Genomic DNA, 23604 nt, shown 5'->3' with positions numbered 1-23604 from the left:
GTAAAAGGACAGAAATGTTGTTAAGCACCAGCAATCAACTAAAACACCACCATACACACATGTATAGTCAAACTATATACACATGCACAGACACACAAACAACTGCTCTAATACTCTCCCTCAAGCTGGTGCACAGACATCACAACTTGCCGGCTTGTCCAATAACCAAAGGAGCCAAAACCTGTAAAGAGCTTCAGCAAACAAATCAGCAACTTAATTGAACAAAATAAATAAATAAGAAAGAAAGAAAGAAAAGAAATGAAAAGAAAGGAGAAAATATTTGCAACTTGATTGTCGAACTTGACTTGTGCAATTTTGATTACTGATGAATTTCTCCTGTACAAAAAGGCAATGACTTCAACGTGCTTAGTTTTTTCAAGAACTACTATATTAGAAGCAATGTGGATAGCAGCTTGATTATCACTAACAAAAGTCATGGGGAAAGAAGAACCGAAACCAAGCTTTGTTGTCTATGACTGAAGCCAAATAAGCATGCGCCATAGCATGATATTTTTCCGCAGCAATCAATTTGCTTATAACATATTGTTTCTTATCCCAGCAACCAAGTTATGGCCAACAAAAGGTGAAATAACTGAATCTTGATTTCCATTCATTAACTAAAGCAGCCCAATCATCATCACAGAATGTGAAATTGGAAAGATAGCCATGAGAAGCATGCAAAATAGCATGATCCATAAGAAGCTTTTAAAAATTAAAATCAAAGAACGGTAAACTTCCATATGGGAGGCATGAAATCATTCATAAACTCGAGAATCCCATGAAAAACCTCCACAGCATAAGATATATTAGGATAGATAATTGTCAGGTAAACTAGCTTACCAATCAGTGTTTGATAAGCAACCACATCCTGGACATGATCTCACTCGTTTGAAGTTAACTCATGATTAACTTCCATTGGTGAATTCTCATCATTCAAAAAAATAAATAAATTCCATTGGTGAATGAACCAGTTTATCAACTAAGAAACTAGTCCTTCGTAACAAGTCAAAGGTATATTTGCTCTGAGACATATAGATCCCTCTTTTTGACCTTGCCACTTCAATACTCTTGAAATATTTAGTTCACCCAAATCTTTGATGGGAAACATTCGTCTCACTACCAACACTTCCCTTCCCCTAACAACAAAAATCTGGAGGAAAAGATATGCAAACTAAACTTTTTCCAGATCACCAGGCAGAAACACATTGTATTTTTATTTTTTGAAAGGTAACAACTTTATTAGGAAAGTGCAAAGAAAGCGCCAAAAGTATAAAGAGAGATCAAAACACAAAAAACACTCCCCACAAATTACACAAACACATAAAACGAGTTCCAAACAACACTCCCCACAAATTACCAAGCCCCATTCGACAACAAAACCGATTACCCTTGCAACCACCCACCTAGAATTGTGTTTAACATTAGGGAAGCATCTTCCATTAATTTCTTCCCAGATTTTCCAAAGGCCCACCAATAAACACAAATGCCACCAAAATCTTCACCTCCTTTCCAAGCTTCACATCGTGCCAAACCAGAAGAAATTTACTTGCTGAGTACAGCATGACCCGAGAGACCTTAAACTTAAATAAGAAGCTATTCCATATCTTGGAGGCAAACGGGCAATGGATGAATAGATGGTTAACTGATTCAAAGTTTGCAACACATAATAAGCAAACATTAGGTATGACCATCCCCCTTTTTTGGAGATTATCCGCAGTCAATTCCCTTTCCCTTCCAACTAGCCAATCAAAAGTTGCAATCTTCAAAGGAGCACAAAAAAACCATACATACCTAGTATCTGAAAAAGCTTCATCCAAATCTAACTTGTGTAGAATATTGTAAAGGGACTTGACTGAGAAGCTTCTTGATCTCCCTTTTCACCAAATCATCCATTCCTTAACACCACCTTATAGAAACACAAATGAATGGTTTAAAAGTGCGGTCAACTTGTCCACCTCGTTGCTTGCAAGGTACCAACAACAAGGAGGGGGACCTCACTCCAGAATTACCACACGTTGAAAAACATTGTGCTACCGCAATATTGTTCAAGGTCAAGCGAGCAAATTTTGGGAACAAAGCTTGCAGCGCCACATCCTCAATTCACACATCCTCCCTAAATAGAATCCTCTACCCATCCCCAAGAGCAAAACCAACCCCTTCACCAAAATTTGACTTTACTAAATTAGTCCCTTTTCAAATCATTGGGGATTTGTATGCAGATGAGTCCTTAATGCACCGCCCGCCCTCCCCCACCGCATTTGTATTTGCTAGCATTTGTATCCCTCCAAAATGCACGTTCCTCTATCCCAAATCTCCACAACCATTTCCCCAACAATGCCTTATTCATCATCTCCAAATTCCTAATTCTTGCTCCTCCATTATTAGGCCTAGATAGTTCTCCCCAACTCAATAAATGGAACTTAGATGTTCCTTCTTAACCCTGTCAAAAAAAAAAAAAAAAAAAAATCATGTTTAAGCCTATCCAGCCTCTCTAGAACTGACTTTGGGCACAAAAACATTGACATAAAATCGATAGGCATATTTGACAACGTTGCCTTGATGAGAGTTATCCGACCCTCAAGGGAAAAGTATTGGCATTTCCACCACCCAAGTTTCCTTTCAATCCTTTCCACTACCACGTCCCACAAATGTTTTGCTAGCTTCTCTATGCAAAGTGGCAAGCCAAGATAAAACGAAGGAAATGATTCCTCTTCATAGCTAAACACTTTAGCGAACCCCATTAAGACCTTTGTCGGCATACGAACACTCAACATCACACTTTTATTGATGTTGACCTTCAATTCAGAAACAACTTCAAAACATTAAATAATCATTCTTAGATTTTCCACTTTGACCTCATCTACATCGCAGAACACGAGAGTATCTTCAATGAATTGAAGATAAGAAACTGGGGGGCTCAACCCATAAAAACCTCATAAGAGACTCACCTCTTGACTATGTTTAAGCATTTTACCTAATGCTTCAGCTATCACCACAAACGGGAGAGGATAAAGTGAGTCCCCTTGCCGAATTCCTCTCAATCTTTGGAAAAAAACTTTGGGCGATCCATTAACCAACACCAAGAATCTAGCAAAACTGATGCATTCCTTTACCCAAGCTCTCCACGTCATCCCACATCCGATGTTCCCGAGCATATGATACAAGAAGGCCCAATCCCCATGATCATATGTAACATCCCGAAATTTCACGGCCAGAGTTTATACTCGTGCCCAAGAAAACCGGGTGTTAATAATGTATGAATTGGATACTTTAAAAATCGCACCTTATTTTATTTTTTATTTTTTTCATTTAGATCACATCCAGATACACTCATGAAGGTAACATTCACGAGAATAAAATCGACTGTGTTGATTACTTCATCAGAGTAACAGAATTCAGTAAATAATCAAATGCCTTCTCAATGGAAGCTTATTACATTTATCAAGTTTGTAGCGGAAGTATAAAACTAAATCATAAAACTATCTTCGTATTCTTTCAGTATAGTCTTCCATAGGGAGATGGTCCTCTAGGTCTTCAATATGTACATCACCTGCATCATCTGTACGATTGGAGTGGGTCAACGCCCTACTCATAGTGATGGTTATCCTTTAAGATTAACAATAATTCAAGAGATTCATAAAAGCAATGTAAGGGGTTCTGATACGCTTGTACTCCACTACTACAAGGGGTATCAGCATGCGCAAACAACCTACATGAGATGCATGCTTAGCAAAGTGTGTCGCGGCTCATCATACATAGTAATCATCATAATGTGGAATATAATTCATAGAAAACCCGACTCGACCCGCATCCCATAACTATGGATATTCACCGGCGTGTCCGACGTTAATGTGGATTTATGCGAACATCTTAAGGCGACACAACAACGCAATTGAGGGATTTATGTAACACGATGTGTTCATGGAGCGACTATTTGCGACATCCAATCTCGAGAAGTGATGTAACACGTATGGCGATTTACTTACATCGATTGTGCACCACGTCAACCAACCCACAAAATTACGTGCTAACCAAGAGGGCCACTACCCGTAACGCATTACGTCCACGATAAATATTTGAATTACTAGTTGTGATACATTTAACACATCACTTGAATTGATAGAGAATATAAACTAAATCATGGGAGTTTTGAAATTCCAAGACACATGCCCAAGCCTTAAAGATAGATAGTACAAGGCTAATAATACAAAGAGGAGAGTAACGATGACTAACTCAACAAGAGGAGAGTGGCAATTGCCAACTCAACAAAGAGGAGAGTAGCAATGGCTAACTCAACAAAGTGAGAGTGGCAATGGCCAACTCAATAAAGAGGAGAGTGGTAATGACCAACTCAATAAAGAGAAGAGTGGCAAAGGCCAACTCAACAAAGAGATGAGTAGCAAGGGCTAACTCAACAAAATTGGTAAAGGCAAGGGCAAGGCTTGTATCCATCGCCCCACATAAATTCATAAAGATCACTTGTAATTAACGCCATATCATAATTTCAGAGGGTAAATAATGGTTGACAGTAAATTAAACGATTGCAGAGAGAAAATCATGAGAACAAATAAAATGTAAGAAAATTCATATTAACTCAAGGTAAGCTTAAAGGAAAAACCCTCACGTAAATTCATAAAGATCACGTATAATTAGGGTCATATCGTAATTTCTAAAGGATCGACAATTGATGGTGGTAAAATTATACGATTGCAGGGAGAGAATCATAGTAATATAAAAACATGTAAAAAAAAAAAAAAAAGACAATTAAATCATACCAACTTAAATTAATGAAATCTTAAAGGATAAAACCCTCACCTTGGTCGCTTGGATGTTCTTTTAAGGTTTAACGTTCGGGCAACTTTTAGAATATTGATTCACCTGTTTTGAATTCGACGAAATGAGTTTAGAATTTAACTTTGCATAACCCAAGTTATTTGGGACTCGGATGTTCTTCCACCACGTCAACTTGGTCCTACCATGGTGGAGTTCTCCACTACTACAAGTAAAAGAAGTTTGAAGGAGAGTTATCTAGGGAAAAGAGGAGGAAAGCTTTTCACCTATTGACGAGTTCGGCCTGACCTGAATTGCGGCTGGCGTCCGACGAAACTCGACGGAACGGTGCTTCTTCTTTCTTTCTTTCTTTCTCCTTCTCTCTCTCTTTTGCTGAGATGTCTCCTTGCTGCTGCTGGTTGGCTGGAGTTCTCTCTCTCTCTCTCTCTCTCTCTCTCTCTCTCTCTTACGTTTCTCTTCCTCTCTTTTCTATTCTATTCTTTTCTTTCTCTTTCTTTTCTTGTTGTGGCGCCTCCTCCCATCATCGGACGGATTGTTTTATAGGTGGAAGAGTCTCCAGACTCTTCTGCGAAACTTTTTACGCAATCATGTTTTCGTAGCAAAGAAAACGGACGTAGTCTCTATTTTTGCGAAACAGTGCAATCGCTGTTCTAGCGGTCTTTTTTTTTTTTTTTTCCTTTCGGATTACCTTCTCTTCTTTCGCATATCAAGTCAGATCTGGATGGCATTGCGTTGTCCTTGGATGTGCCCACAGATGGAGGCTTGCGTTCGAACCTTTGATTGCTAGGCCGATCAGGAAGTGGCCCTATAGAGAAGCCTAACGCAGTTATCTGTGTAGAGATCCGAAGGCGTCGGTCTTCACGCACCTCTTTCATCCTTCCGTTGCCGACGTGGGGAGATTTGAAATCCCCTTCTCCTTCTCTTAGACGGCCTAGATCAGGGCCAAGATGTTTGGTGTGGATTTCCTATGTGGAAAGACTAGAACAGTATCTCCTTCTCGGTGCTTTTGTGTAGACTTTGCAACGGACGTCCATCTGATTGCATGGGTTGCGAAAGGACCAAGGTTTTGGACGAATCCATCTCTCGGACCCAATGGACGGCTCAGATCTTCCATCATAATCATGATGGAGGGTCACAATGATCATCAACGGACGGTATCCGTTCAAATTGCGAAACCCGCGAAAACAGGGCTCACGGGAATCTCGGATGAGGATCGTGTTTGGTTTCGTTATTGAGTTGGGGTGGAAGGGACCAGGGTTTGGTCGGATTTGCCCCCTGGTCGTGATGAACGGTACTGATCATCTTGGATGATCATGGAAGTGGGCCACTAGTCCCTTAAACGGACGCTGTCCGTTTAAATTTCCAAAACGTGGGAGATTCTCGGGTTATTTTGGAGATTTCCCGACTTCCTGTTTAGTGCATCGCTGGTGCACGTGCGCTGTGCACACTCGGGGTTAATGTGGGGTCCACAATGGCGTTTTTGAGAAATCTACTCCGTCCATTCATTTTGTTAGCCCATATTAGGGTCCAAATGGGGCCCCTAGTCAGAGATCAAGCAGATCTAAAGCTCAAGTGGGCCACCCTCCGGTGAATATTCATTTTAACCATTGATCTTGCCGATCCAAGGGTTGAAATTTTGCATGTACAGTTAATTTATGATATATTGGAATGGTGTAAGGTTTCTCATCAAACGGATCGTGAGAACCTTGTGATCTAGAATTTGAGGCCCAGGTTAATGCCATTTTCGTAATTTTTGTTGATATAAGAGTTTTGTGAAATCTAACACTTCTATGTGGTTGTATGCGCCTTTCTAAACAATTCTTACAAATGGACTTACATCTAGATTATTACGGATAGGGAGTTATTCGCCGATTCCTTCAAGGGAAGGTACCTATGTCAAATCACATGATGGATGATCTTGTCTTAAAATTAACGGTCATGTCAACTTCGGGTCTGACCTTCATGGTTTATAAGGGTTCTTAATCGATCCTAGTTGAAATCTAACGGTTGTTTCCATAATCAGATGGTTGGATTATCTCGTTATGTAGTGGATTTCAAAATTGGGTGCATGGCTTGATAAATGATGGATTTGATGACTTAAGATATGGATGGAGATTATTCCCAACGGTCTGATTCACGTTGGAGATTAGATATAAGGTTAGGATAGCTAGATTGGTATCGTACACATGTACATATTAAGTTAACTTCATGGTAACACTCGAGAACTTTCAATGGTATTGAAATGTTCGGGGTGTTACATCATAATCGTTCTCAATATCTAGTTACAGACTACTCTCAACCCCTCCTTATGTCTAGAATCGAAACACTTATGAGCTATTAGAGCACTGTCAAGGATTTGATGCCCCTCCACATAAGCACCCTGGAACTTGGAAATTACACCCGCTAGCATGACTCTAAATCTAGTAGATAACACCTTTGCGAGGATTTTATAAATGCTCCCAATTAGACTTATGGGGGTCTGTAGTATTTTAAATTTTCTGCTCCCGTAACTTTAAGAATTAAAGCAATGAAGGAAGCCCCCAATTCCTTGGACAACCTCCCCCTACTATGACACTCCATGATACTCATCACATCCCCTTTGACACTTGCCTAAAAGATTTGAAAAAATGCTAACAACCATCCACCCCCCAGTGGCTTTATCCCTCCTCAGGAATCCACAACTTTGTTGACCTCATCTTTAGAAGAAAAGAAGAAGAAGAAGAGTGAATCTACTTTCACCCTTGAAAAACTTTTAAATTGAAGATTATCTAACACTGGCCTTTCCCAACCTTCGTCATTCAATAATTCTTTATAGAATTGGACTGCCATATTACAAACCCTATCCTTTTTTTCTTTTTTCTTTTTTCTTCTTTTGTATTTCTGTTTCCTTCTTTTGCCAATTCGTCCATGGTCTTTCTTTATGTTTGATTTCATCCTCCTTAAGATGGCTTATGTGAACCTGCCACGGTTCTTGGAAAGGAGCTTATCTTCATCTGATAAACATTAAATTGGTGAAAGGCTCATGATTTATTAGATACCATGTAGAGAATCATCCTAATGGATATCATCTTAGCCATAGGTGCAAATGTCTCTAGATAATCAATATCATGGGATTGGGTAAGCCTACGAGTTAACATGCGTCATATCTATCAATCACCCCATTTGCTGTATAATAAAAAAGTCTAGACTTGATTAGAGCTTATCGCTCTCTCCTCTTCAAGCTGTACAATTTCCCACGTGTTGCTATTTTCCAGGGTTGTCATTTCCTCAACCATGAGTCTTCTCCACCTCAGGTAAAGACACCACTTCCCCAAGATTTAAAAGAATGTGAGTAGAATCAAGAACTGAAAAAAAGAGATGCAAAGGACATAAGCTCTGATATGAGACAATCATTAATTGGTGAGTACTGAGTATAAGAATTGAGAAAGAGTAGCCTTTCTGATAGTAATTGGAAGATCTAATTGAGAAGCTGAAGAATGAGAAGACGATATCTTCATTCCCTGAATTTGGTAAAGGTGCTTGGTCTGATGAGTCTAGAGACACTGACAAAAGCTGCTTCTGTTTCATTTATGAGTGATTAGCTCCTTGTAAGCTTGCTCGTATTATTCTCCTAAATGGTTTGGGTGTGATCTTTCATACCGAGCAGATGGCAAACAGTAGATACAACGAAGTGACAAGGGTTGACTATTCTTTCCCTTATCAGAAAAAATGGAACTATTCAAAGAAAATCACATTCTCAGAAACATTTGACTCTTTTAACAGTAGCAGGATCACAACATTTATACCCACACTGGTTACTGGACTATCCAAGAAATATACACTTTATCGACTTATTATCATACCGAGCTTACCTAGATCATGAGTCAACGGGTACTTGGTGTGCTACTTCCTCCAATAGGTGGTACTCTAGGGGTAGGATCTTGTGTGTCACTCCAATACACGTACTGTCTATGCAATATAGTTTTATCTATGAGTGCAATTTATATATGAAATGATGAATGTTATTGTTATAGACCTTGCATGCTTAGTGTTATATTATGACTAAGCATGGAAGATGTGTAGGACTTGGAGAACCCAAATAGGCCCCATCTACTCCGTCAATCACTCTCAGATGATCAATATTAGGTCTTCCCTTTTAGTTATAACTGTAATTTTTAAAGAGCCACTAGGTAGAAAAAATGTGGACTTACTGTATGGACCGTTGAAATTAGTCAACACAGGAACATTATTTGCTTCTCTTGCTGATTTGGATTACAAACGACCTCTAATCTGGATGCTCAATCCGGAATTGGAAAACATAGGGGGTTTCATATTTTAGGTAACTTTGTATTTGATAACCCAGAGAGAGAGAGAGAGAGAGAGAGAGAGAGAGAGAGAGAGAGAGGGGTGGGTGGTTTGCACATCCTCCCTCTCCATAGTCCTTTATTTATAGAAGAGAAGCTTTGCGAGGAGAAGACTAATCACAGTGGGAGACTAAAAGAGATAGGGAGATAAGTGCAGTTAGGAAATCTAAGCCTACTTATATATGGCACACCACAGGTGCATGAGAATCAATGTACATCACGGGTGCACAAGAATCAGTGTACAACGCAGGTGCACAAGAATATTTGCACACTAATACTCCCCCTCAAGTTGGTGCATGTATATCATTCATGCCGAGCTTGATACTGATGGTCTCGAGGTGCACTGTTAGTGTGGCTTTGGTGAAGGCATCTGCTAAATGATCTTTTGAATTGAACAAAGGGTGTATGTAAGAGCTTGGCGGCTAATTTTTTTTGAATGAAGTGCAGGTTGGCTTCAACGTGCTTTGTGCATTCATGGAAGACTGATTGGATGCAATATGAATGGTTGTTTGATTATCGCGTTGTAGTGGAATTGGGATGATGTCATGAATCCCATATCCTAGAGGATGGCTTTCACCATAGTCATTCACAAGCTGCATGAGTCATTGCACGACATTCAGCTTTGGTTGAGGAGCGAACGACAATGGATTGCTTCTTATTTTTCCAAGTAACTAGATTTCCTCCTACAAATGTGCAATACCTTATAATAGATTGTCGATTAGAGGAGGAGATAGCCCAGTCAACATCGCAAAATTCCTTGATATTTAAATGGTTATGATTTGAGTAGAGATGACCACGGCCAAGTGCAACTTTTTAAGTAACGAAGGATCTGATAGACTACTTTAAGATGATGATGACAATGTCGTTGCATAAACTGGTTTACAATTCCAATAGCATAAGAGATGTTTGGACAAGTAAAGTTGGGATAAATTAGGTGAATAGTGGGTCAATGATACATGCCCGAATTACTAATTTCGTCTTACTATCTCTCGTGTAACTTATGGTTTACTTCAATGGGTATATTAATTTCGTATGATTGTCTCTCGTGCAACTTGTGATTTACTTCAATGGGTATGCCAACAGGACGAGCACCAAGTAAACCAGCCTCGAAAAGAAGCTCTAGCACATAGCCACATACTTGCGTTTGGATAAGAAGATTCCACATTCTGAGTGTGCAACTTCAACTCAAAGTGCGTACTTTAGCAGCCCTAATTCCTTCATTTTGAATGACAGGGTCAAGAATTTCTTGACATGTCCATCTCAACATATGCGAGTTAGAATAATATCATCAACATATACGATAAGAATTGTCATATTGCTATCCATCTGTTTTACAAACAGAGAATGATCAAAGGTACTCCTTTTAAATCCAATTTTGGAAATTGTATTGCCTAGCTTTTCAAACCAGGCCTTAGGTGACAATTTGAGGCCGTACAATGCTTTCTGAAGATGTCAGACTTTGCCAGTTTCCCTCTTAGGCCAGAAATTGGGAGAAGTGCTATATATTTCTTCATGAAGATCACTATGTAGAAATGTGTTTTTGATATCCAACTAATGCATGGGTCAATTATGATTCACAGTGATAGACAATAGGATGTGAACAAAGCTTAATTTTTCTATTGGAGCAAAAATTTCATCGTAATCTTCTCCATACTTTGGTAACTAACCGTGTTTGGTATCTGTCTAGCAATTTATTACCCTTGTATTCGATGGTAAACACCCGTTTGCACCCAATGATATGTTTGCCTAGTGGAAGAGTGACTAATTCCTGAGTATTATGTTTTTCAAGGGCAAACATCTCTTCTACCATGGTTTCTTTCCATTTAGGGTTACTTAGGGAATCTACAATCTTAGTAGGTATAGAGATAGATGGTATAGATGAAGGGTAAAACTAATAAGTAGGAGAAAGATATTGGTATGAGACAATTACCAATGGGATGGTGCGTACAAGATCGAGTTCCTTTGCAAAGGGCAATTGACAAATCCATGCATTCTAGTTCCAAATTTGAAGAGTGGTGGTGCTCAGGAAGAGTTGGATTTTTCTTCTTTCGTGAGTAGACTTGAGTTCGTTGGTTGGAGTAGAACTTGGTACTTCGTTAATGTGAGACTTGTCTACGGGAAATGAAAGAGGTGCATGAACGTTATGTGCTATATCATGAATTGAAATAAGGTACATTTTCAAGGAATGTAACATTCTTAGAACTTCTCTTTTTCGATTTATAGGACAAAGACATTTGTATCCGTTCTAAGAGTTTGAGGACCATAAGAGTACACATTTTATTGATTGTGGTCTTATCTTGGTACAAGATGGTCCAAGAATGTGGACATAGCAGGAGGATGCAAACACTCTTTTGTGGCAGGATAAATAGAGATGCATGAAGTTATATGACTTGTAATGGGAAGTTATCTTTAAGGACACTGGTTAGAGTTCGATTGATTATATATGTTGCAAGAAGAATGACTTCATCTTAATGCTTTTGGTATTGACATGCCTATCAGTAATGATCGGATGACCTCTAGTAAGTGCCAATTTTTATGTTCAACCACTTTGCTTTGTTGTGGTATATAAGGGCACAAGGATTGAAATTCTATACAATGGTCTATAAGATATTTCTGTAAATCATGGTGTTAATATTCTTGGGCATTGTCAGATCGAAATGTTTTAATTTTCGTGTTATATTGGGTTAAAACCATTTGATGAAACTTTTTTTTATAATCAATGGGACTTCGCCATGACTCTTTAGGAGATAAATTCATGTATATAATGAGAAACCATCAATAAATGATAGGAAATATGTGAAACAAAATACAAAGACTAGTGGAGCATGTCCTCATACCCTTGAATGGATAAGTTGAAATGGATGCAATGTCTTTGCATTACTCAAGGAAAAAAGTAATTCGACAATGCTTGGATAACGGACAAGTTTCACATTGTAAGGTATCACTTTAATTGAACTTTCCAGAAAGAAGAAGAAGATATAATGATTGCAAAGATAAATGACCTATACAAGTGTGCGAGAGGGTCACCTAATCATTATTCTCAATGGTGGAAGCTGAAACATGAGCACAACCAAATTGTTTACGGTTGAGAAGGTAAAGCTCCCAATCTTCAAAACCACCACCAATTTTATTTTTATTTTTATTTTTTCTAATCTTGAATAACACAATGGGACAAATAAAAAAGTGACACAACAATTTAGTTGTTTGGTTAGGAAAGCTAAGGAAAAGAAGATTAGATGGAAACAAGGAAACATGGACTACAAAAGAGACAAAAAGGGAATCAGAATGACGGAAAGTTTCCTTTCATAGAGCTTTAGAAAGGGAATCATCAACCAATCCAATACTACTGGAGATGGGAGGAAGTGTATCCATCGGTCATACCCGTTATATCATCCCCTGAATCATTGATCTAGGATGTCTGAGAGATGTGGTTTGTAGTTGTAGAGGTACTTGACTGCCCTCTCTAGTTAGCGATAGAGATGGAGGCTTAGAGAGTTGCCACTTGTTGTAACTCACTGATGGTTTTGCTACTTAGGTCTTGGTCACTATGAACAAATGTTTCTTAAGTTGTGCTCAAATTAGTAGAAGACTTCATTTTGACATCCTTTGACTGAAGATGAGGATGAAGAACCCAACAATATTTCTTTGGATGTCTTTTTCCAGAGTGCTTACATTTAAGCTTATCTTTGTCCATATTTCTGTCTAGTTCCTTGCCCCTTGAAACCTTTGGACTCTATAGAGAAGGTTGGGCATTTTAGAAGGATTGCATGGCCATTCTGTTATCTAGCCTATGTTCGTATGTAGTTATATACAGTGTTTTAAATATCGACGATATTGGCCGATATATCCCATGATATATCTTGTATCTCACCTTTACGATACGAAATGCACATGTAGTGGGATACATCCCACATGTTCGATCCAGTGAGCATTTTTTTTTTCTTTTTGTAAATCATGTTAAATCGGTGTCAAATTGTTACAAATCCATGATTAACAAGAAAAATCATGGATTGGGAGCTTTGATTTCGAGATTTCGAGGAGAAGGACCGAGTTGTGGAAAATTGGAAAAAAATCAAAATCAAACATGTAAACTAATCTAGTGATTCTTCTTTTGCTTTTGAATGTATTGCTTGCATTTGCACGTCTTCTTACATTTATAAATTATATGAATAGACACTGAATATACTCGCATCAGATCAGTTAGACAACGCATAGATTAGGACCCCATACAAAGAAAACCTATTATGTGCACTTGTTTTTTGTAATGTTTTGATTTGTAAGTGTGTATTGATGTCTTTTTTAACAATCACTGAAATTTCATTGAAAAAATCAACCAATTTCCAACGTTTCCCCATGTTTCTAACAATAGCGATACATTACGCGATACAACCGATACATCTCATGCGATAACCGATACATATCCGTATCCCAAGGGTACGATACGTAACGAGATACCGATATTTCGAACACTGGTTATATACAGATTCAAGGGTAAAAAGAGATTCTCTCCCAAAAATCTATATTAATTGAGGTTCATAGTCTAAACGAAGACCAACATGAAATTTAAAGATTTTGAGTTGTTGTATATGGCTTTTAGATCTTCTAATTCTAGTATAGTTGTTTGACAATTATCCAATTCCTCCCATTTTTTGTTCAAGTTAGCAAAATGCTGCTCCATAGTTTCATCATCCTGTTTGAGATTGTTAATCTTTGGGTGGAGTTGATAAGGGTGGACCAAGTCTTCCTAGTCAAAGTGCATTTTGACCACTTTATCCGATACATCCTTTATAGTTTTCAAGCGATAAAGACCAAAACTAATATTGGGCTTCGTTGAATTCAGTACCTAGGACAACATAAGCCAGTTTTCACTTTCGCATTCATCATAAGTGGGATCGTCATCATTGCGCTGTTTCTTGGTTCATGTAATGTATTCCCAGTCTTTTCCATGCTCTATTATACATTTAGATTGCTTGGGACCACTCCAAATAATTTATTTCAACTATTTTTATTGTAGTTATTGTAAGACTAGGGCTATTCATGTGTTTAGATGGAATCTGGGTTTGTTTTTCTATCCCATTTAACAAAAGCAAAAAAAAAAAAAGAAAAAGAAAAAGAAAAAGAAGAGGGATAACACTAGTTCGATGTAGCCTCTCAGTGTCTAACGAAGGTCCTAAGAGCAAATTCGATGTGTGAAAAGAGCCTTGCTTGACAAGCATGGAAGCAATGGGTGATCTAGAAGTGAAGGTGGTTCGTGCTTATCGAACCCTGATATGTGGTCCATAGGGCACTTTCAGCACCAATAGAGGCCCCTGGACTTGAATCTGGTCCTAGAAAGAGCCCTGACCAGAAAACCCAATGGCATAGGACTAGATCTGATGAAGGGGAAAAGGATTCCAATGATTTCTGGCAATGTTGGACTGTTTCTAGTGAAGTTCCAGTGCCTGAATCAAGGTCTGGAGGTGTTTCTGCCATGCTGGCGGCTATGGGCTGGTTTCCGGCAAGATCTGGTGGTTCTAGGATGCTTCTTGTTTAGTTTTGGCACCAGAATTAGGGTCAGGAGGTGTTTCTGACAAGTTTCGAAGGTTATGGGCTGGTTTTCGACGAGATTTGGTGGCGTCAGAGGCTTCTCTGGCTTTAAGATTGTATCTATTGGATGGAGGAGAGAAAAAACTCTAATCAACTTTCAAAATCGAAGTTTTCTAGTGTGTGTGTGTGTGTGTGTGTGTGTGTGTGTGTGTGTGAGAGAGAGAGAGAGAGAGAGAGAGAGAGAGAGAGAGATTACTTATTATATATTGTACATGGTGTTTAAGTTATCGGTGAAAAGTCAATAATATCGACGATAATATCGGTGTTGCCAACGTTGTGATACCGAAAACTCCTCTTTTTTTTTCTCTGCCAGTTGTCGGCGAATTATCGGCGATTTTTTTTTATACGGGCAATATTATTGGAATATTTCATTTCTTTCAGGATTATTGATGAAATATCGGGAGATATTATCGAAATACGGGTGATATTATCGGAATATCGACTGTAGCCACCAACCACAGCCTATCACGAGAAAACTGTAGCTAACTACCTCTTTTCTCGGATAAATAGATAAAAATCAGAAGAAAAATTGGAATATTGGGGTTGAAATTGCGTGAATACGTAAAAATTGGGGGAAAAAAATTGAGAGTGATTTTCGTACCTGGTTAATCGGAAGTCGGAACAGGAACTTCTCGATCGACAAAGCCGGTATGCGTACGCCGAAGGTAAGAAAAATCTCACCATCTCCCTCTTCGGTTTCAATTGAAAGCTCTGTCGCAATTTCGGAAAAAAATCAGAGATTTGATTGAGATTTACTCTCGATTTGGGAATGATTTAGGGATTTGAAATCTCCCACAAAACCCCTCTTATCTCACTGTCTCCCTCTTTCTGTTTCAATAGAAGGGTTAATTTTTTTATTTTTTCCCTCGAGCGAGAATCCCTCTCACACTGGCCTTTTCTTGGGTTTTTGTGGGAAATCGGATTTCGCACCGAGTTACTCAGTACGCTCTTATCGTACTAACTAAACTTAGTTGGGCCCACCTTGAATGTATGTGGTCTATCTACGCCATCCATCTGTTTTTCCATCTAATTTGAGCGATTGAGACCAAAATTGAAGCATATCCAAAGATCAAGTGGATCATACCATAGGAAACGGTGGGGTTAATGATTTCAACCGTTGAAACCTTTCTGGGCCCCACAGTGATGTTTATATGTCATCCAACCTGTTCATAAGATCATACAGACATGGATGAGGGGAAAATATAAATATAAGCTTGATCCAAAACTTCTGTGGCCCCCAAGAAGTTTTCAACGGTGGACGTTCAATTCAATTGTTTCCTGCGGTGTGGTCCATTTGAACATTCTATATGTTTCATTTTTAGGGTCAGGCCCTAAAATTATCTAGTAAAATTGATGGAAGGAGCGGATCAGATACATAAATCAAGGTGGACCTCACAGAGTTTTCTCACTACGCAATCCGCTTCTTTTGGAGTGTAGCGGATGGGCACGGATTAGGTACTACCCCGCCTGTTCGGAGGTTGGGACAGGCGGAGGATCCAAGGGCCATTGAGGGACCACCGTGATGTATGAATCTTATCCACACCGTCCATCCATCTTTTCATATCATTCTAGAATACTGGACCAAAAATAAAGCATATCAAAGGCTCAAATGGACTACACCATAGGAAGCAACGGTGCTAAGGACACCCACCGTTGAAACCTTCCTAGGGCCCACTGTGACGTTTATTTTACATCGAACCCCTTGATATGGTCATATACACCTGGATGAAGTGAAAAAAAAAATATGATCTTGATCTAAAACTTCTGTGGTCCCTAAGAATTTTTCAACAGTAGTAATTTAATTACCACCGTGTGGCCCATTTGAGATTTAGGTCTTCTTAATGGATTAAGTAATGCTGGAGCATATATGTGATTAGACTAATTTTGTACATATGTCGATAAATTGTCCTGTTTTTCTCATTAATAAGATTGTTTTATTCGATTTAGTGTCAATTTATAGATCAATTACATGTATAGTAGTTCTGCATCATTATTTTCAAAGTTGCTGCTCTTGCAATCTTGCTTTCACAATTTGTGTATTGCATTCTTTTTTCTTTTTTAATTACTGATCTTTTGCATCAAACGCACGCAATTCCATATTTTTTTCTATTGTTTATGTTCAGTACTATTACTGTTTAGTGTATGCTACTAATTTTGTTTCAGCTGTTTTTTTGTTCAGGTCCCTTGTATTCCATGATTTTATTGCAAAGTGCCTTACTAAAGAGCCACGTTTACGTCCTACTGCTGTTGAGATGCTGAAGGTATGTGTAGAAATCTTATGTGCATTTCACTCATGAAGCATGATCTCAATCTCAAATGGAATAGATGGGTTGGCTTCGACACAATTTATTACTTTAGTACCAAGAACTCTTCTGGTTAGAGGAGTAAGTTGGCACAAGTTGAAGGCTCTAAAAGGGCAAGGGGAAGGCCCAAAAGGACGTGGATGGAGGTAGTAAGAAAAGACTTGATGACTTATGGTCTAATTGAAGGTATGGCTCTTGATAGAGTCAAATAGAAGAACAAGATTTATGTAGCCGACCCCAATTAATTGGGATAAGGCTTAGATGATGATGATTATGATAATGATGTGTACTACTCAAACTGAAGGAAAAATTGTATGTGATAGTGATGCAGGACAATTAACCACTTGCTTTAAAAGCTCGAATTGATAGAGCATGGCGAATTGATCCCTTATCTCATAGCTGAGGCCCCACATCCATGGGTTAGGTCCTCGGCCAAACCTTTCTCGTGGGCCCCAAATCCATCGGTTCTGCCTCACACGAGCCACCCGCCTCACACGAGCCCCAAATCACACGGGTTCTGTGGGCCGCCCACCCCGAGTGTGCCCTTGCATCCTAGAGCCACCACACTCGAGCCCGGTGTGAAAATGCCCCTGCATTAATCACCCCTAGTGAAGAGTCTCGAACATGAGACCTCCCGCTCTGATACCAAATTTGATGTAGGATGATGGAAACTATCCTAGAATACAAAATGAGAGATCAATTACACATTAATTCCAGAAATCAACATGTAAAATCAAGCATGTCCACATAATAGTTTCGGAAATTCAGATTTATGACACGAATATCCTGGGTTATCACATATGCGGTGCACGAAAATATAAAATAATTTAAGAGTGGCCCACTTAGAAGTAGGGACTTCCAATCTAGCGTGGGTAGTGCAACAAACACGTGGATAGACAAAGATGCAAGCAAAATTCTGGTTTGGGGAAAGTTTCACAAAATTTTAGATTTTCATTAGGGTTTTGTATTCATAGGTAGAGATTTAAGAATGGGGTTTTTTAGGGATTCAAAAGATCTAGGAATAAGGGAGTTTGGAGGAAAAATCAAAAGAGGGAAAACCCCAAACGAGGGCCCACACGTGTCTAGGTAAAGGAGAAAAAAGAGAGGGAGGATTAAGTGGGGTTAATGGGTTTAAAAGGTTGTAATGGAAGAGGAAAGATGAAGACAAAAGAAGAAAAAGAAGAATACCTTTTGAAGAAGAGAAAGAGGAATGATGTACCTTGGGGAATCCACCACCAAACAAGCTACCCTTCCACAATTCAATTGGAAGGGAGGGTTTCTCACAAACCGTAAAATGCAAGGAGGAAAATTCCTTTACATAAGAGAGTTTCTCTCTTTTTTCTTTCTCAATAACACCACTAGGGTTGGACCTCCACCCTCATTGCTTTTATAATTGAAAATTCAGAATAATTATAACTATGCCAATCACTAAAGTGAAATGGCCCATCATCCAAAATAAGCAAAATATTTATCATCAATCTCAACCATCAAATAAATCATAAAAATAACAAAAAACATAAAGAAAGTATGATCATAGTCTAAGGGGTCCAGATCTAGAAGATCTGGTGGCCTGATGACCTAATCAACAAGATCCAACGGTTGGATTGACACGAAATTAAAATCATGACTAAAATGGTCTCCTAAACAACCTACATGCATCATCCTAAAGTGGGGTCTTCCTAATGCACGTCTAATGCATGTGTGGTCTTCAAAATGGCCCGGCGGGCTCCATTTGGAACTCGTCTCCCATCCACAAAGAAAGTTGTGCTAATGGGGGTGGTCGTCTTCATCTCTGGTACACTCGAGTAGGTCCTCTGATGTCCCCACCAATTCTCCCCGGCTGAGAAGAATTCGCCATTGGTGAAATAAAGCTGTGATAATGTTCGAAGAGGTCGAGATCAATGCCCTGGAACTCTACCTTTGTAATCCAAGTGTTGTCTGATTCCAACCTGTTCTTCCACTTCACAAGGTATTTCTGATATCCTCCATGGTGGGTAGAGACCGCTTGGTGGTCTAGAACATCTCCGATCTCTTCTTTCCAACCAGGTAGTGAAGGAAGAGAAGGCAATGGGTGGGAAGTAAAGTCTGGTAAAGGCCATGGGCTGGGGACGGGGTCAGGGACACTATCATCTGGGATAGGAGAAAAGTTTGCAGGAGGGCTAGAAGATAGATGTGTGGGTCTGTCATAATCCACAAGGTCCTCCATATTGAATGTTGCACTAATGCCCATGTCAAATGGAAGATCCACCACATACGCATTAGAGCCCACTCCTGTCAAAATTTTATATGGACCTGCACTAGGAGCATCCAATTTCCTCACGGTTCCCAAATTACATGGGTTTTGCGGGCCACCCACCCCGAGTGTGCCCCCACATCCCACAAGCCATCCCACTCAAGCTCGGTGTGAAAATGCCCCTGCATTAGATAGTTATAGGACCAGCCATGTTTTATGGGACATAATGTTAGGTAGCCAAGGAACAGTGTATTCATAGGGTGAGTGTGGTTGAAATGTGATTGTTGCGATGGATGAGTGGCAAGACGAGGAAGATTTGAGGGAACTTGGGAGTAGCACCAATTGGTAATAAGATGAGGGAAAGTAGACTTAGATGGTTTGGTCATGTGCAACGGAGACCAAGAACGCATCAGTTAAGAGTGAGTTGGTGCAAGTTGAAGGCTCTAAAAGGGCAAGGGGTAAAGGCCCAAAAGGATTTGAGTGGAGGTAGCAACAAAAGACTTGTTGACCTCATCTAATGGAAGTTATGGCCCTTGATAGAGTGGAGTTGCGGAATGGGATTCATGTAGGTGACCTCAATTAGTTGGTATATGGCTTAGATGATGATGGTACATCTTAAAATGGGGATACATTCACATGGGAGTGTCAAAGGAGAGATTTTCATGGACTGGAAAATTGTCATCTAATGCCAAATATAAAGTTGAAGAAGTATAATTTTAACATATTTTTTTACTATTAAATTCATTCACAGGCATTCATACATTTAATTCACCTTTTATGTATTATCCAGTTTATAGCTTGCATGTCAGATGTTAGGTTAATTGTGGATAGAGTTATCTGTTGAACTATCTGAAAGCTGGCATACTTTTACAGTAAAACTCGTAGTACGAGGCTTAAGAAATTTTAATTAATGTCATGCTGATGAGGGAGCTATCCTGTGGAACAATAAGAGGCTTAAAAGCCTTCAAACAATTGTCACACATGAAAGATTTTGGTTAATGTCATGCTGCTTTGAATCCTTTTTCACCCCCCAAGCCTTCCGCATAAACTCTCCCTTTCTTCAGATATAAAATGTTGAGGTTAAGCTGCTGTCAGAGTGACTGTTGGGCTCCTTCCCCCACACTGTTTGGGCCCACTTTGGATACTTGTTCCTCTCATATTGAGGCCTTGGCCCTGAACTTCTTGTTTGCACTATGAAGTGTTGGCTGTCTTAAAAATGTTGAAGGTTGTTGAGAAGAAACCGACCAATTGTGGCAGCTCCCCCAAAAATGATGTCCAAATTAGCCAGTCTTGAATTCAGGCAAGAAAGAGGAGCAGAATAGGCAGTGGATCACTGATGCAAATAAAGAGAAATTCTTCCAAGAAATCGCGGTACGTAAGATGTGAGTGCAGCAAACCACAAACAACAAAGGAAGATTGGAGCAAAATCTGCTGTTCAGTGTTTGAGCTACATGGTTATGCAGAAAATCATGCAAAAGACTACTGAAATAAAATCAGTTGTCTGCCTCCCCATCTAAACAATTGATATGATGATTATAATCCTTTTAGTTTAATTAGGAAAATAGAATATCCTAAGCTACCATTCAGTTGCCTATTCCCTGAAAACCCTCTATTTAACATCTAAAGTAAAATAAAGTAAAATAGAATACATGTCCCAACTGAACTTGAACTCCAACATGGAAAATAAAAGAAGAAGAAAAAGATCATGCTGAGTTGAATTTCCTAATTTTTCAGCCACATCATCTTCATTGTGGCACTGAACTTATCCCATGTGTTATGCTGTATCATCCGGTAATCAAAAGATTTTGGCAATGATCAGATCTGCCAAGTTCCCTTAGCTGTGTTACTAATGTAATGAAGCTTGCTCACGCTTCCCATAGGGGCTTTATCATATGGTACATTAAGTGTTTAAAATTTTTGAGAAACCTCTCATTAATTCATATGTTCCCCATTCTATGTAAAGTTGTGTATTGAATTTGAATTGCAGCACAAGTTCATTGAAAAATGCAAATGGGGAGCTTCATCAATATTGCCAAAGATTGAAAAAGCAAGGCAGATAAGAGCTACAATGGCTGCTCAAGCACATAATCATGTTCCAGAGAGCACTCTTTCAGATGGTGTATGACTGAAGCGTTCATTGTTCTTCTTGATATTATATGTGCCCATTGATTTCTTTTTTATTTTATATTCCATTTCTTCATGTGTTTTTTTTTTTTTTTTTTCCTTGTTCCATTTCTTTATAGCACAGCTGGAGGAAGTTAAGGGTCCAAGTATGAACGAAGATTATGGAGAGACTGTTCCTTCAAGACCTCGAGAAATCCCATCTCACAAATCTCCAAATGAACTCCATGTAAATAGCTGTTCAGGAAAACATAACGCTATAGAGTTGTCTGGAGAAGGTAGGTGGACTATTTTCATCAGCATTTTATATCAGTGTTACATTCTGTTAGCACATAGCAGTAGGTGTGTTACTTGAAAGTCGCCATGATTTGACTTTGGATGAGCGAATAGAAGATGAAAGTAGTAGTTCTCTTTCTAAACAACAATTCTACTAGTAGAGAAGAATATAGAATCCTCAACCCTAGGATTGGCATAGTATCATTGTTAAGTCTGTTTCATGGTTCTGAATGTCGGTATCAGCGGGTGTATTGGCCCGACAAAAAAAGATATGATATGGTATCACATATCGGTATTGGGGCCATATCGGTAAGGTTTTCTTTTAAAGAAAAAAAAAATGGAAAAATATTAGAAATTTAAGGGAAAAAAAATGAGATATCCAAGAATCTATCTTCTTCTTCTTCTTCTTCTTCTTCTTTTTGTGTGTGTGTGTGCGCGCGCGCGCACGCGTGTGTGTATGTGTTTTGACCATGTATTCAATGTTGTATCTTAGACCATTCTTTGGTAAGAATGTTGTCTTGGATATGCTTCATTTTTGGTATGGTGCCGTAAATTAAGATGTCAAAACAGATGGACGGTGTGGATATACATGTCTTGATGCATTTATAAATGTTATGCAACATATTTGAATATAGTTGTTTTAGTTCAATCAGACAGCACATAACTTAGGAACCTATACAAAGGAAACCTATTATGTGTACTTTTTTTTTTGAGATTTTATGATTTAAAAGTGTGTATTAAGGTCATTTTTAATAATCCCTGAAGTTTCATTGAAAAATTCAAACATATTCCCAATGTTCCCTATGTTTCCCGAAAAGTGCGATAAATTACACGATACAAACGATATATCCCGTGCGATAACCGATACGTATCTGTATCCCAAGGGTGCGATATATTGTGCGATACCGATATTTCGAACACTGATTGGGGCTACTCTAAGGCTACTTTGAATTACCCTATTCTTGATTTTATCCTTCTCAAACTGCTTTATTTTTCCACACATACTCTGATATAGTTTCTATGTCAGATTATTAATTTTTCTTGTCAGATAGTGCTCAATCTGAGCTTTGAGGATATCTCAAATTCTATTTTCTTATGTTTTCGCTGTTCAATCTTAGCTTCTTGATTGTACATTTTACATACAAGGCTATAACTTTAGAAACAGAATCTTCAACATCCTCTCATTCTATCTTTACAACAGACATGCACAGGCTTGTTGCATATTCTTGCTGACCAGATATACCATTCATGTTGCCATGATCCTTATATGGTAATCTAATTCAGTGGTATCACAATATATGTGTTGGGGAAAATCTGTTTGTGTTTGCGAGATTTGTTTCATATATATATATATATATATATATATATATATATATAGACACACACACACACACACACACAGAGAGGGAACCTAAATTGAGAGTACTGCTATCAAACTGGGTAGGCGGCTCCATCGTTTTAAATATCGACGATATTAGCCGATATATCCCACGTCATATCTTGTATCCCACATGTTCGATCTGATGAGCATTTTCAATATCCAATCCCCTTCATGTTTGGCTTGAAAAATCATGGAATTAGAGTTTTGATTTCGATATCCATTGGTTCTTAAATGTTCTCCATGTTTTTTTTTTTTTTTTTTTTCAAAATTTTCCTTCAACCAGCTGTCAATTAAGATTGGTTTTGAAGTATTTAGGAGTATTTGATGAAATGATCATTACATACACTCTAATTTCGAAATGTCAGTGTTGGTGGTCCGATTTGGGGAAAATTCAAAATTTCCCCAATTTCTCCCAAATTGCTTGCAATGTTGCACTCCAAACATGAAATCAAGCATGTATGAGGGCTGATCTACTGATTTGTTTAGTCCTTGTCAATTTTTGAAAAATAAAAATCATTTTTAATTAAATATATATATATATATATTAAAATATTTTTTTTTTCGAAATTT

General features: G+C 38.6%; 1 protein-coding gene across 3 annotated transcripts in view; it reads left to right on the top strand.

Annotated features, from left to right (window-relative positions):
• The window catches only part of LOC131229794 (serine/threonine-protein kinase 1), a 126020-nt gene that overhangs the window by 83547 nt on the left and 18869 nt on the right, over positions 1 to 23604 (top strand). For all 3 annotated transcript variants that reach the window (XM_058225813.1, XM_058225812.1, XM_058225814.1), the window contains 3 exons: positions 16900 to 16981; positions 21244 to 21375; positions 21505 to 21655. In XM_058225813.1, coding sequence (XP_058081796.1) covers positions 16900 to 16981; positions 21244 to 21375; positions 21505 to 21655 — 365 coding nt within the window. The remainder of the gene's footprint in view (positions 1 to 16899; positions 16982 to 21243; positions 21376 to 21504; positions 21656 to 23604) is intronic.

Source organism: Magnolia sinica, chromosome 16 (assembly GCF_029962835.1).
Source record: "Magnolia sinica isolate HGM2019 chromosome 16, MsV1, whole genome shotgun sequence".
NCBI lineage: Eukaryota > Viridiplantae > Streptophyta > Magnoliopsida > Magnoliales > Magnoliaceae > Magnolia > Magnolia sinica.
This window is presented reverse-complemented; position numbering and strand designations above follow the sequence as displayed.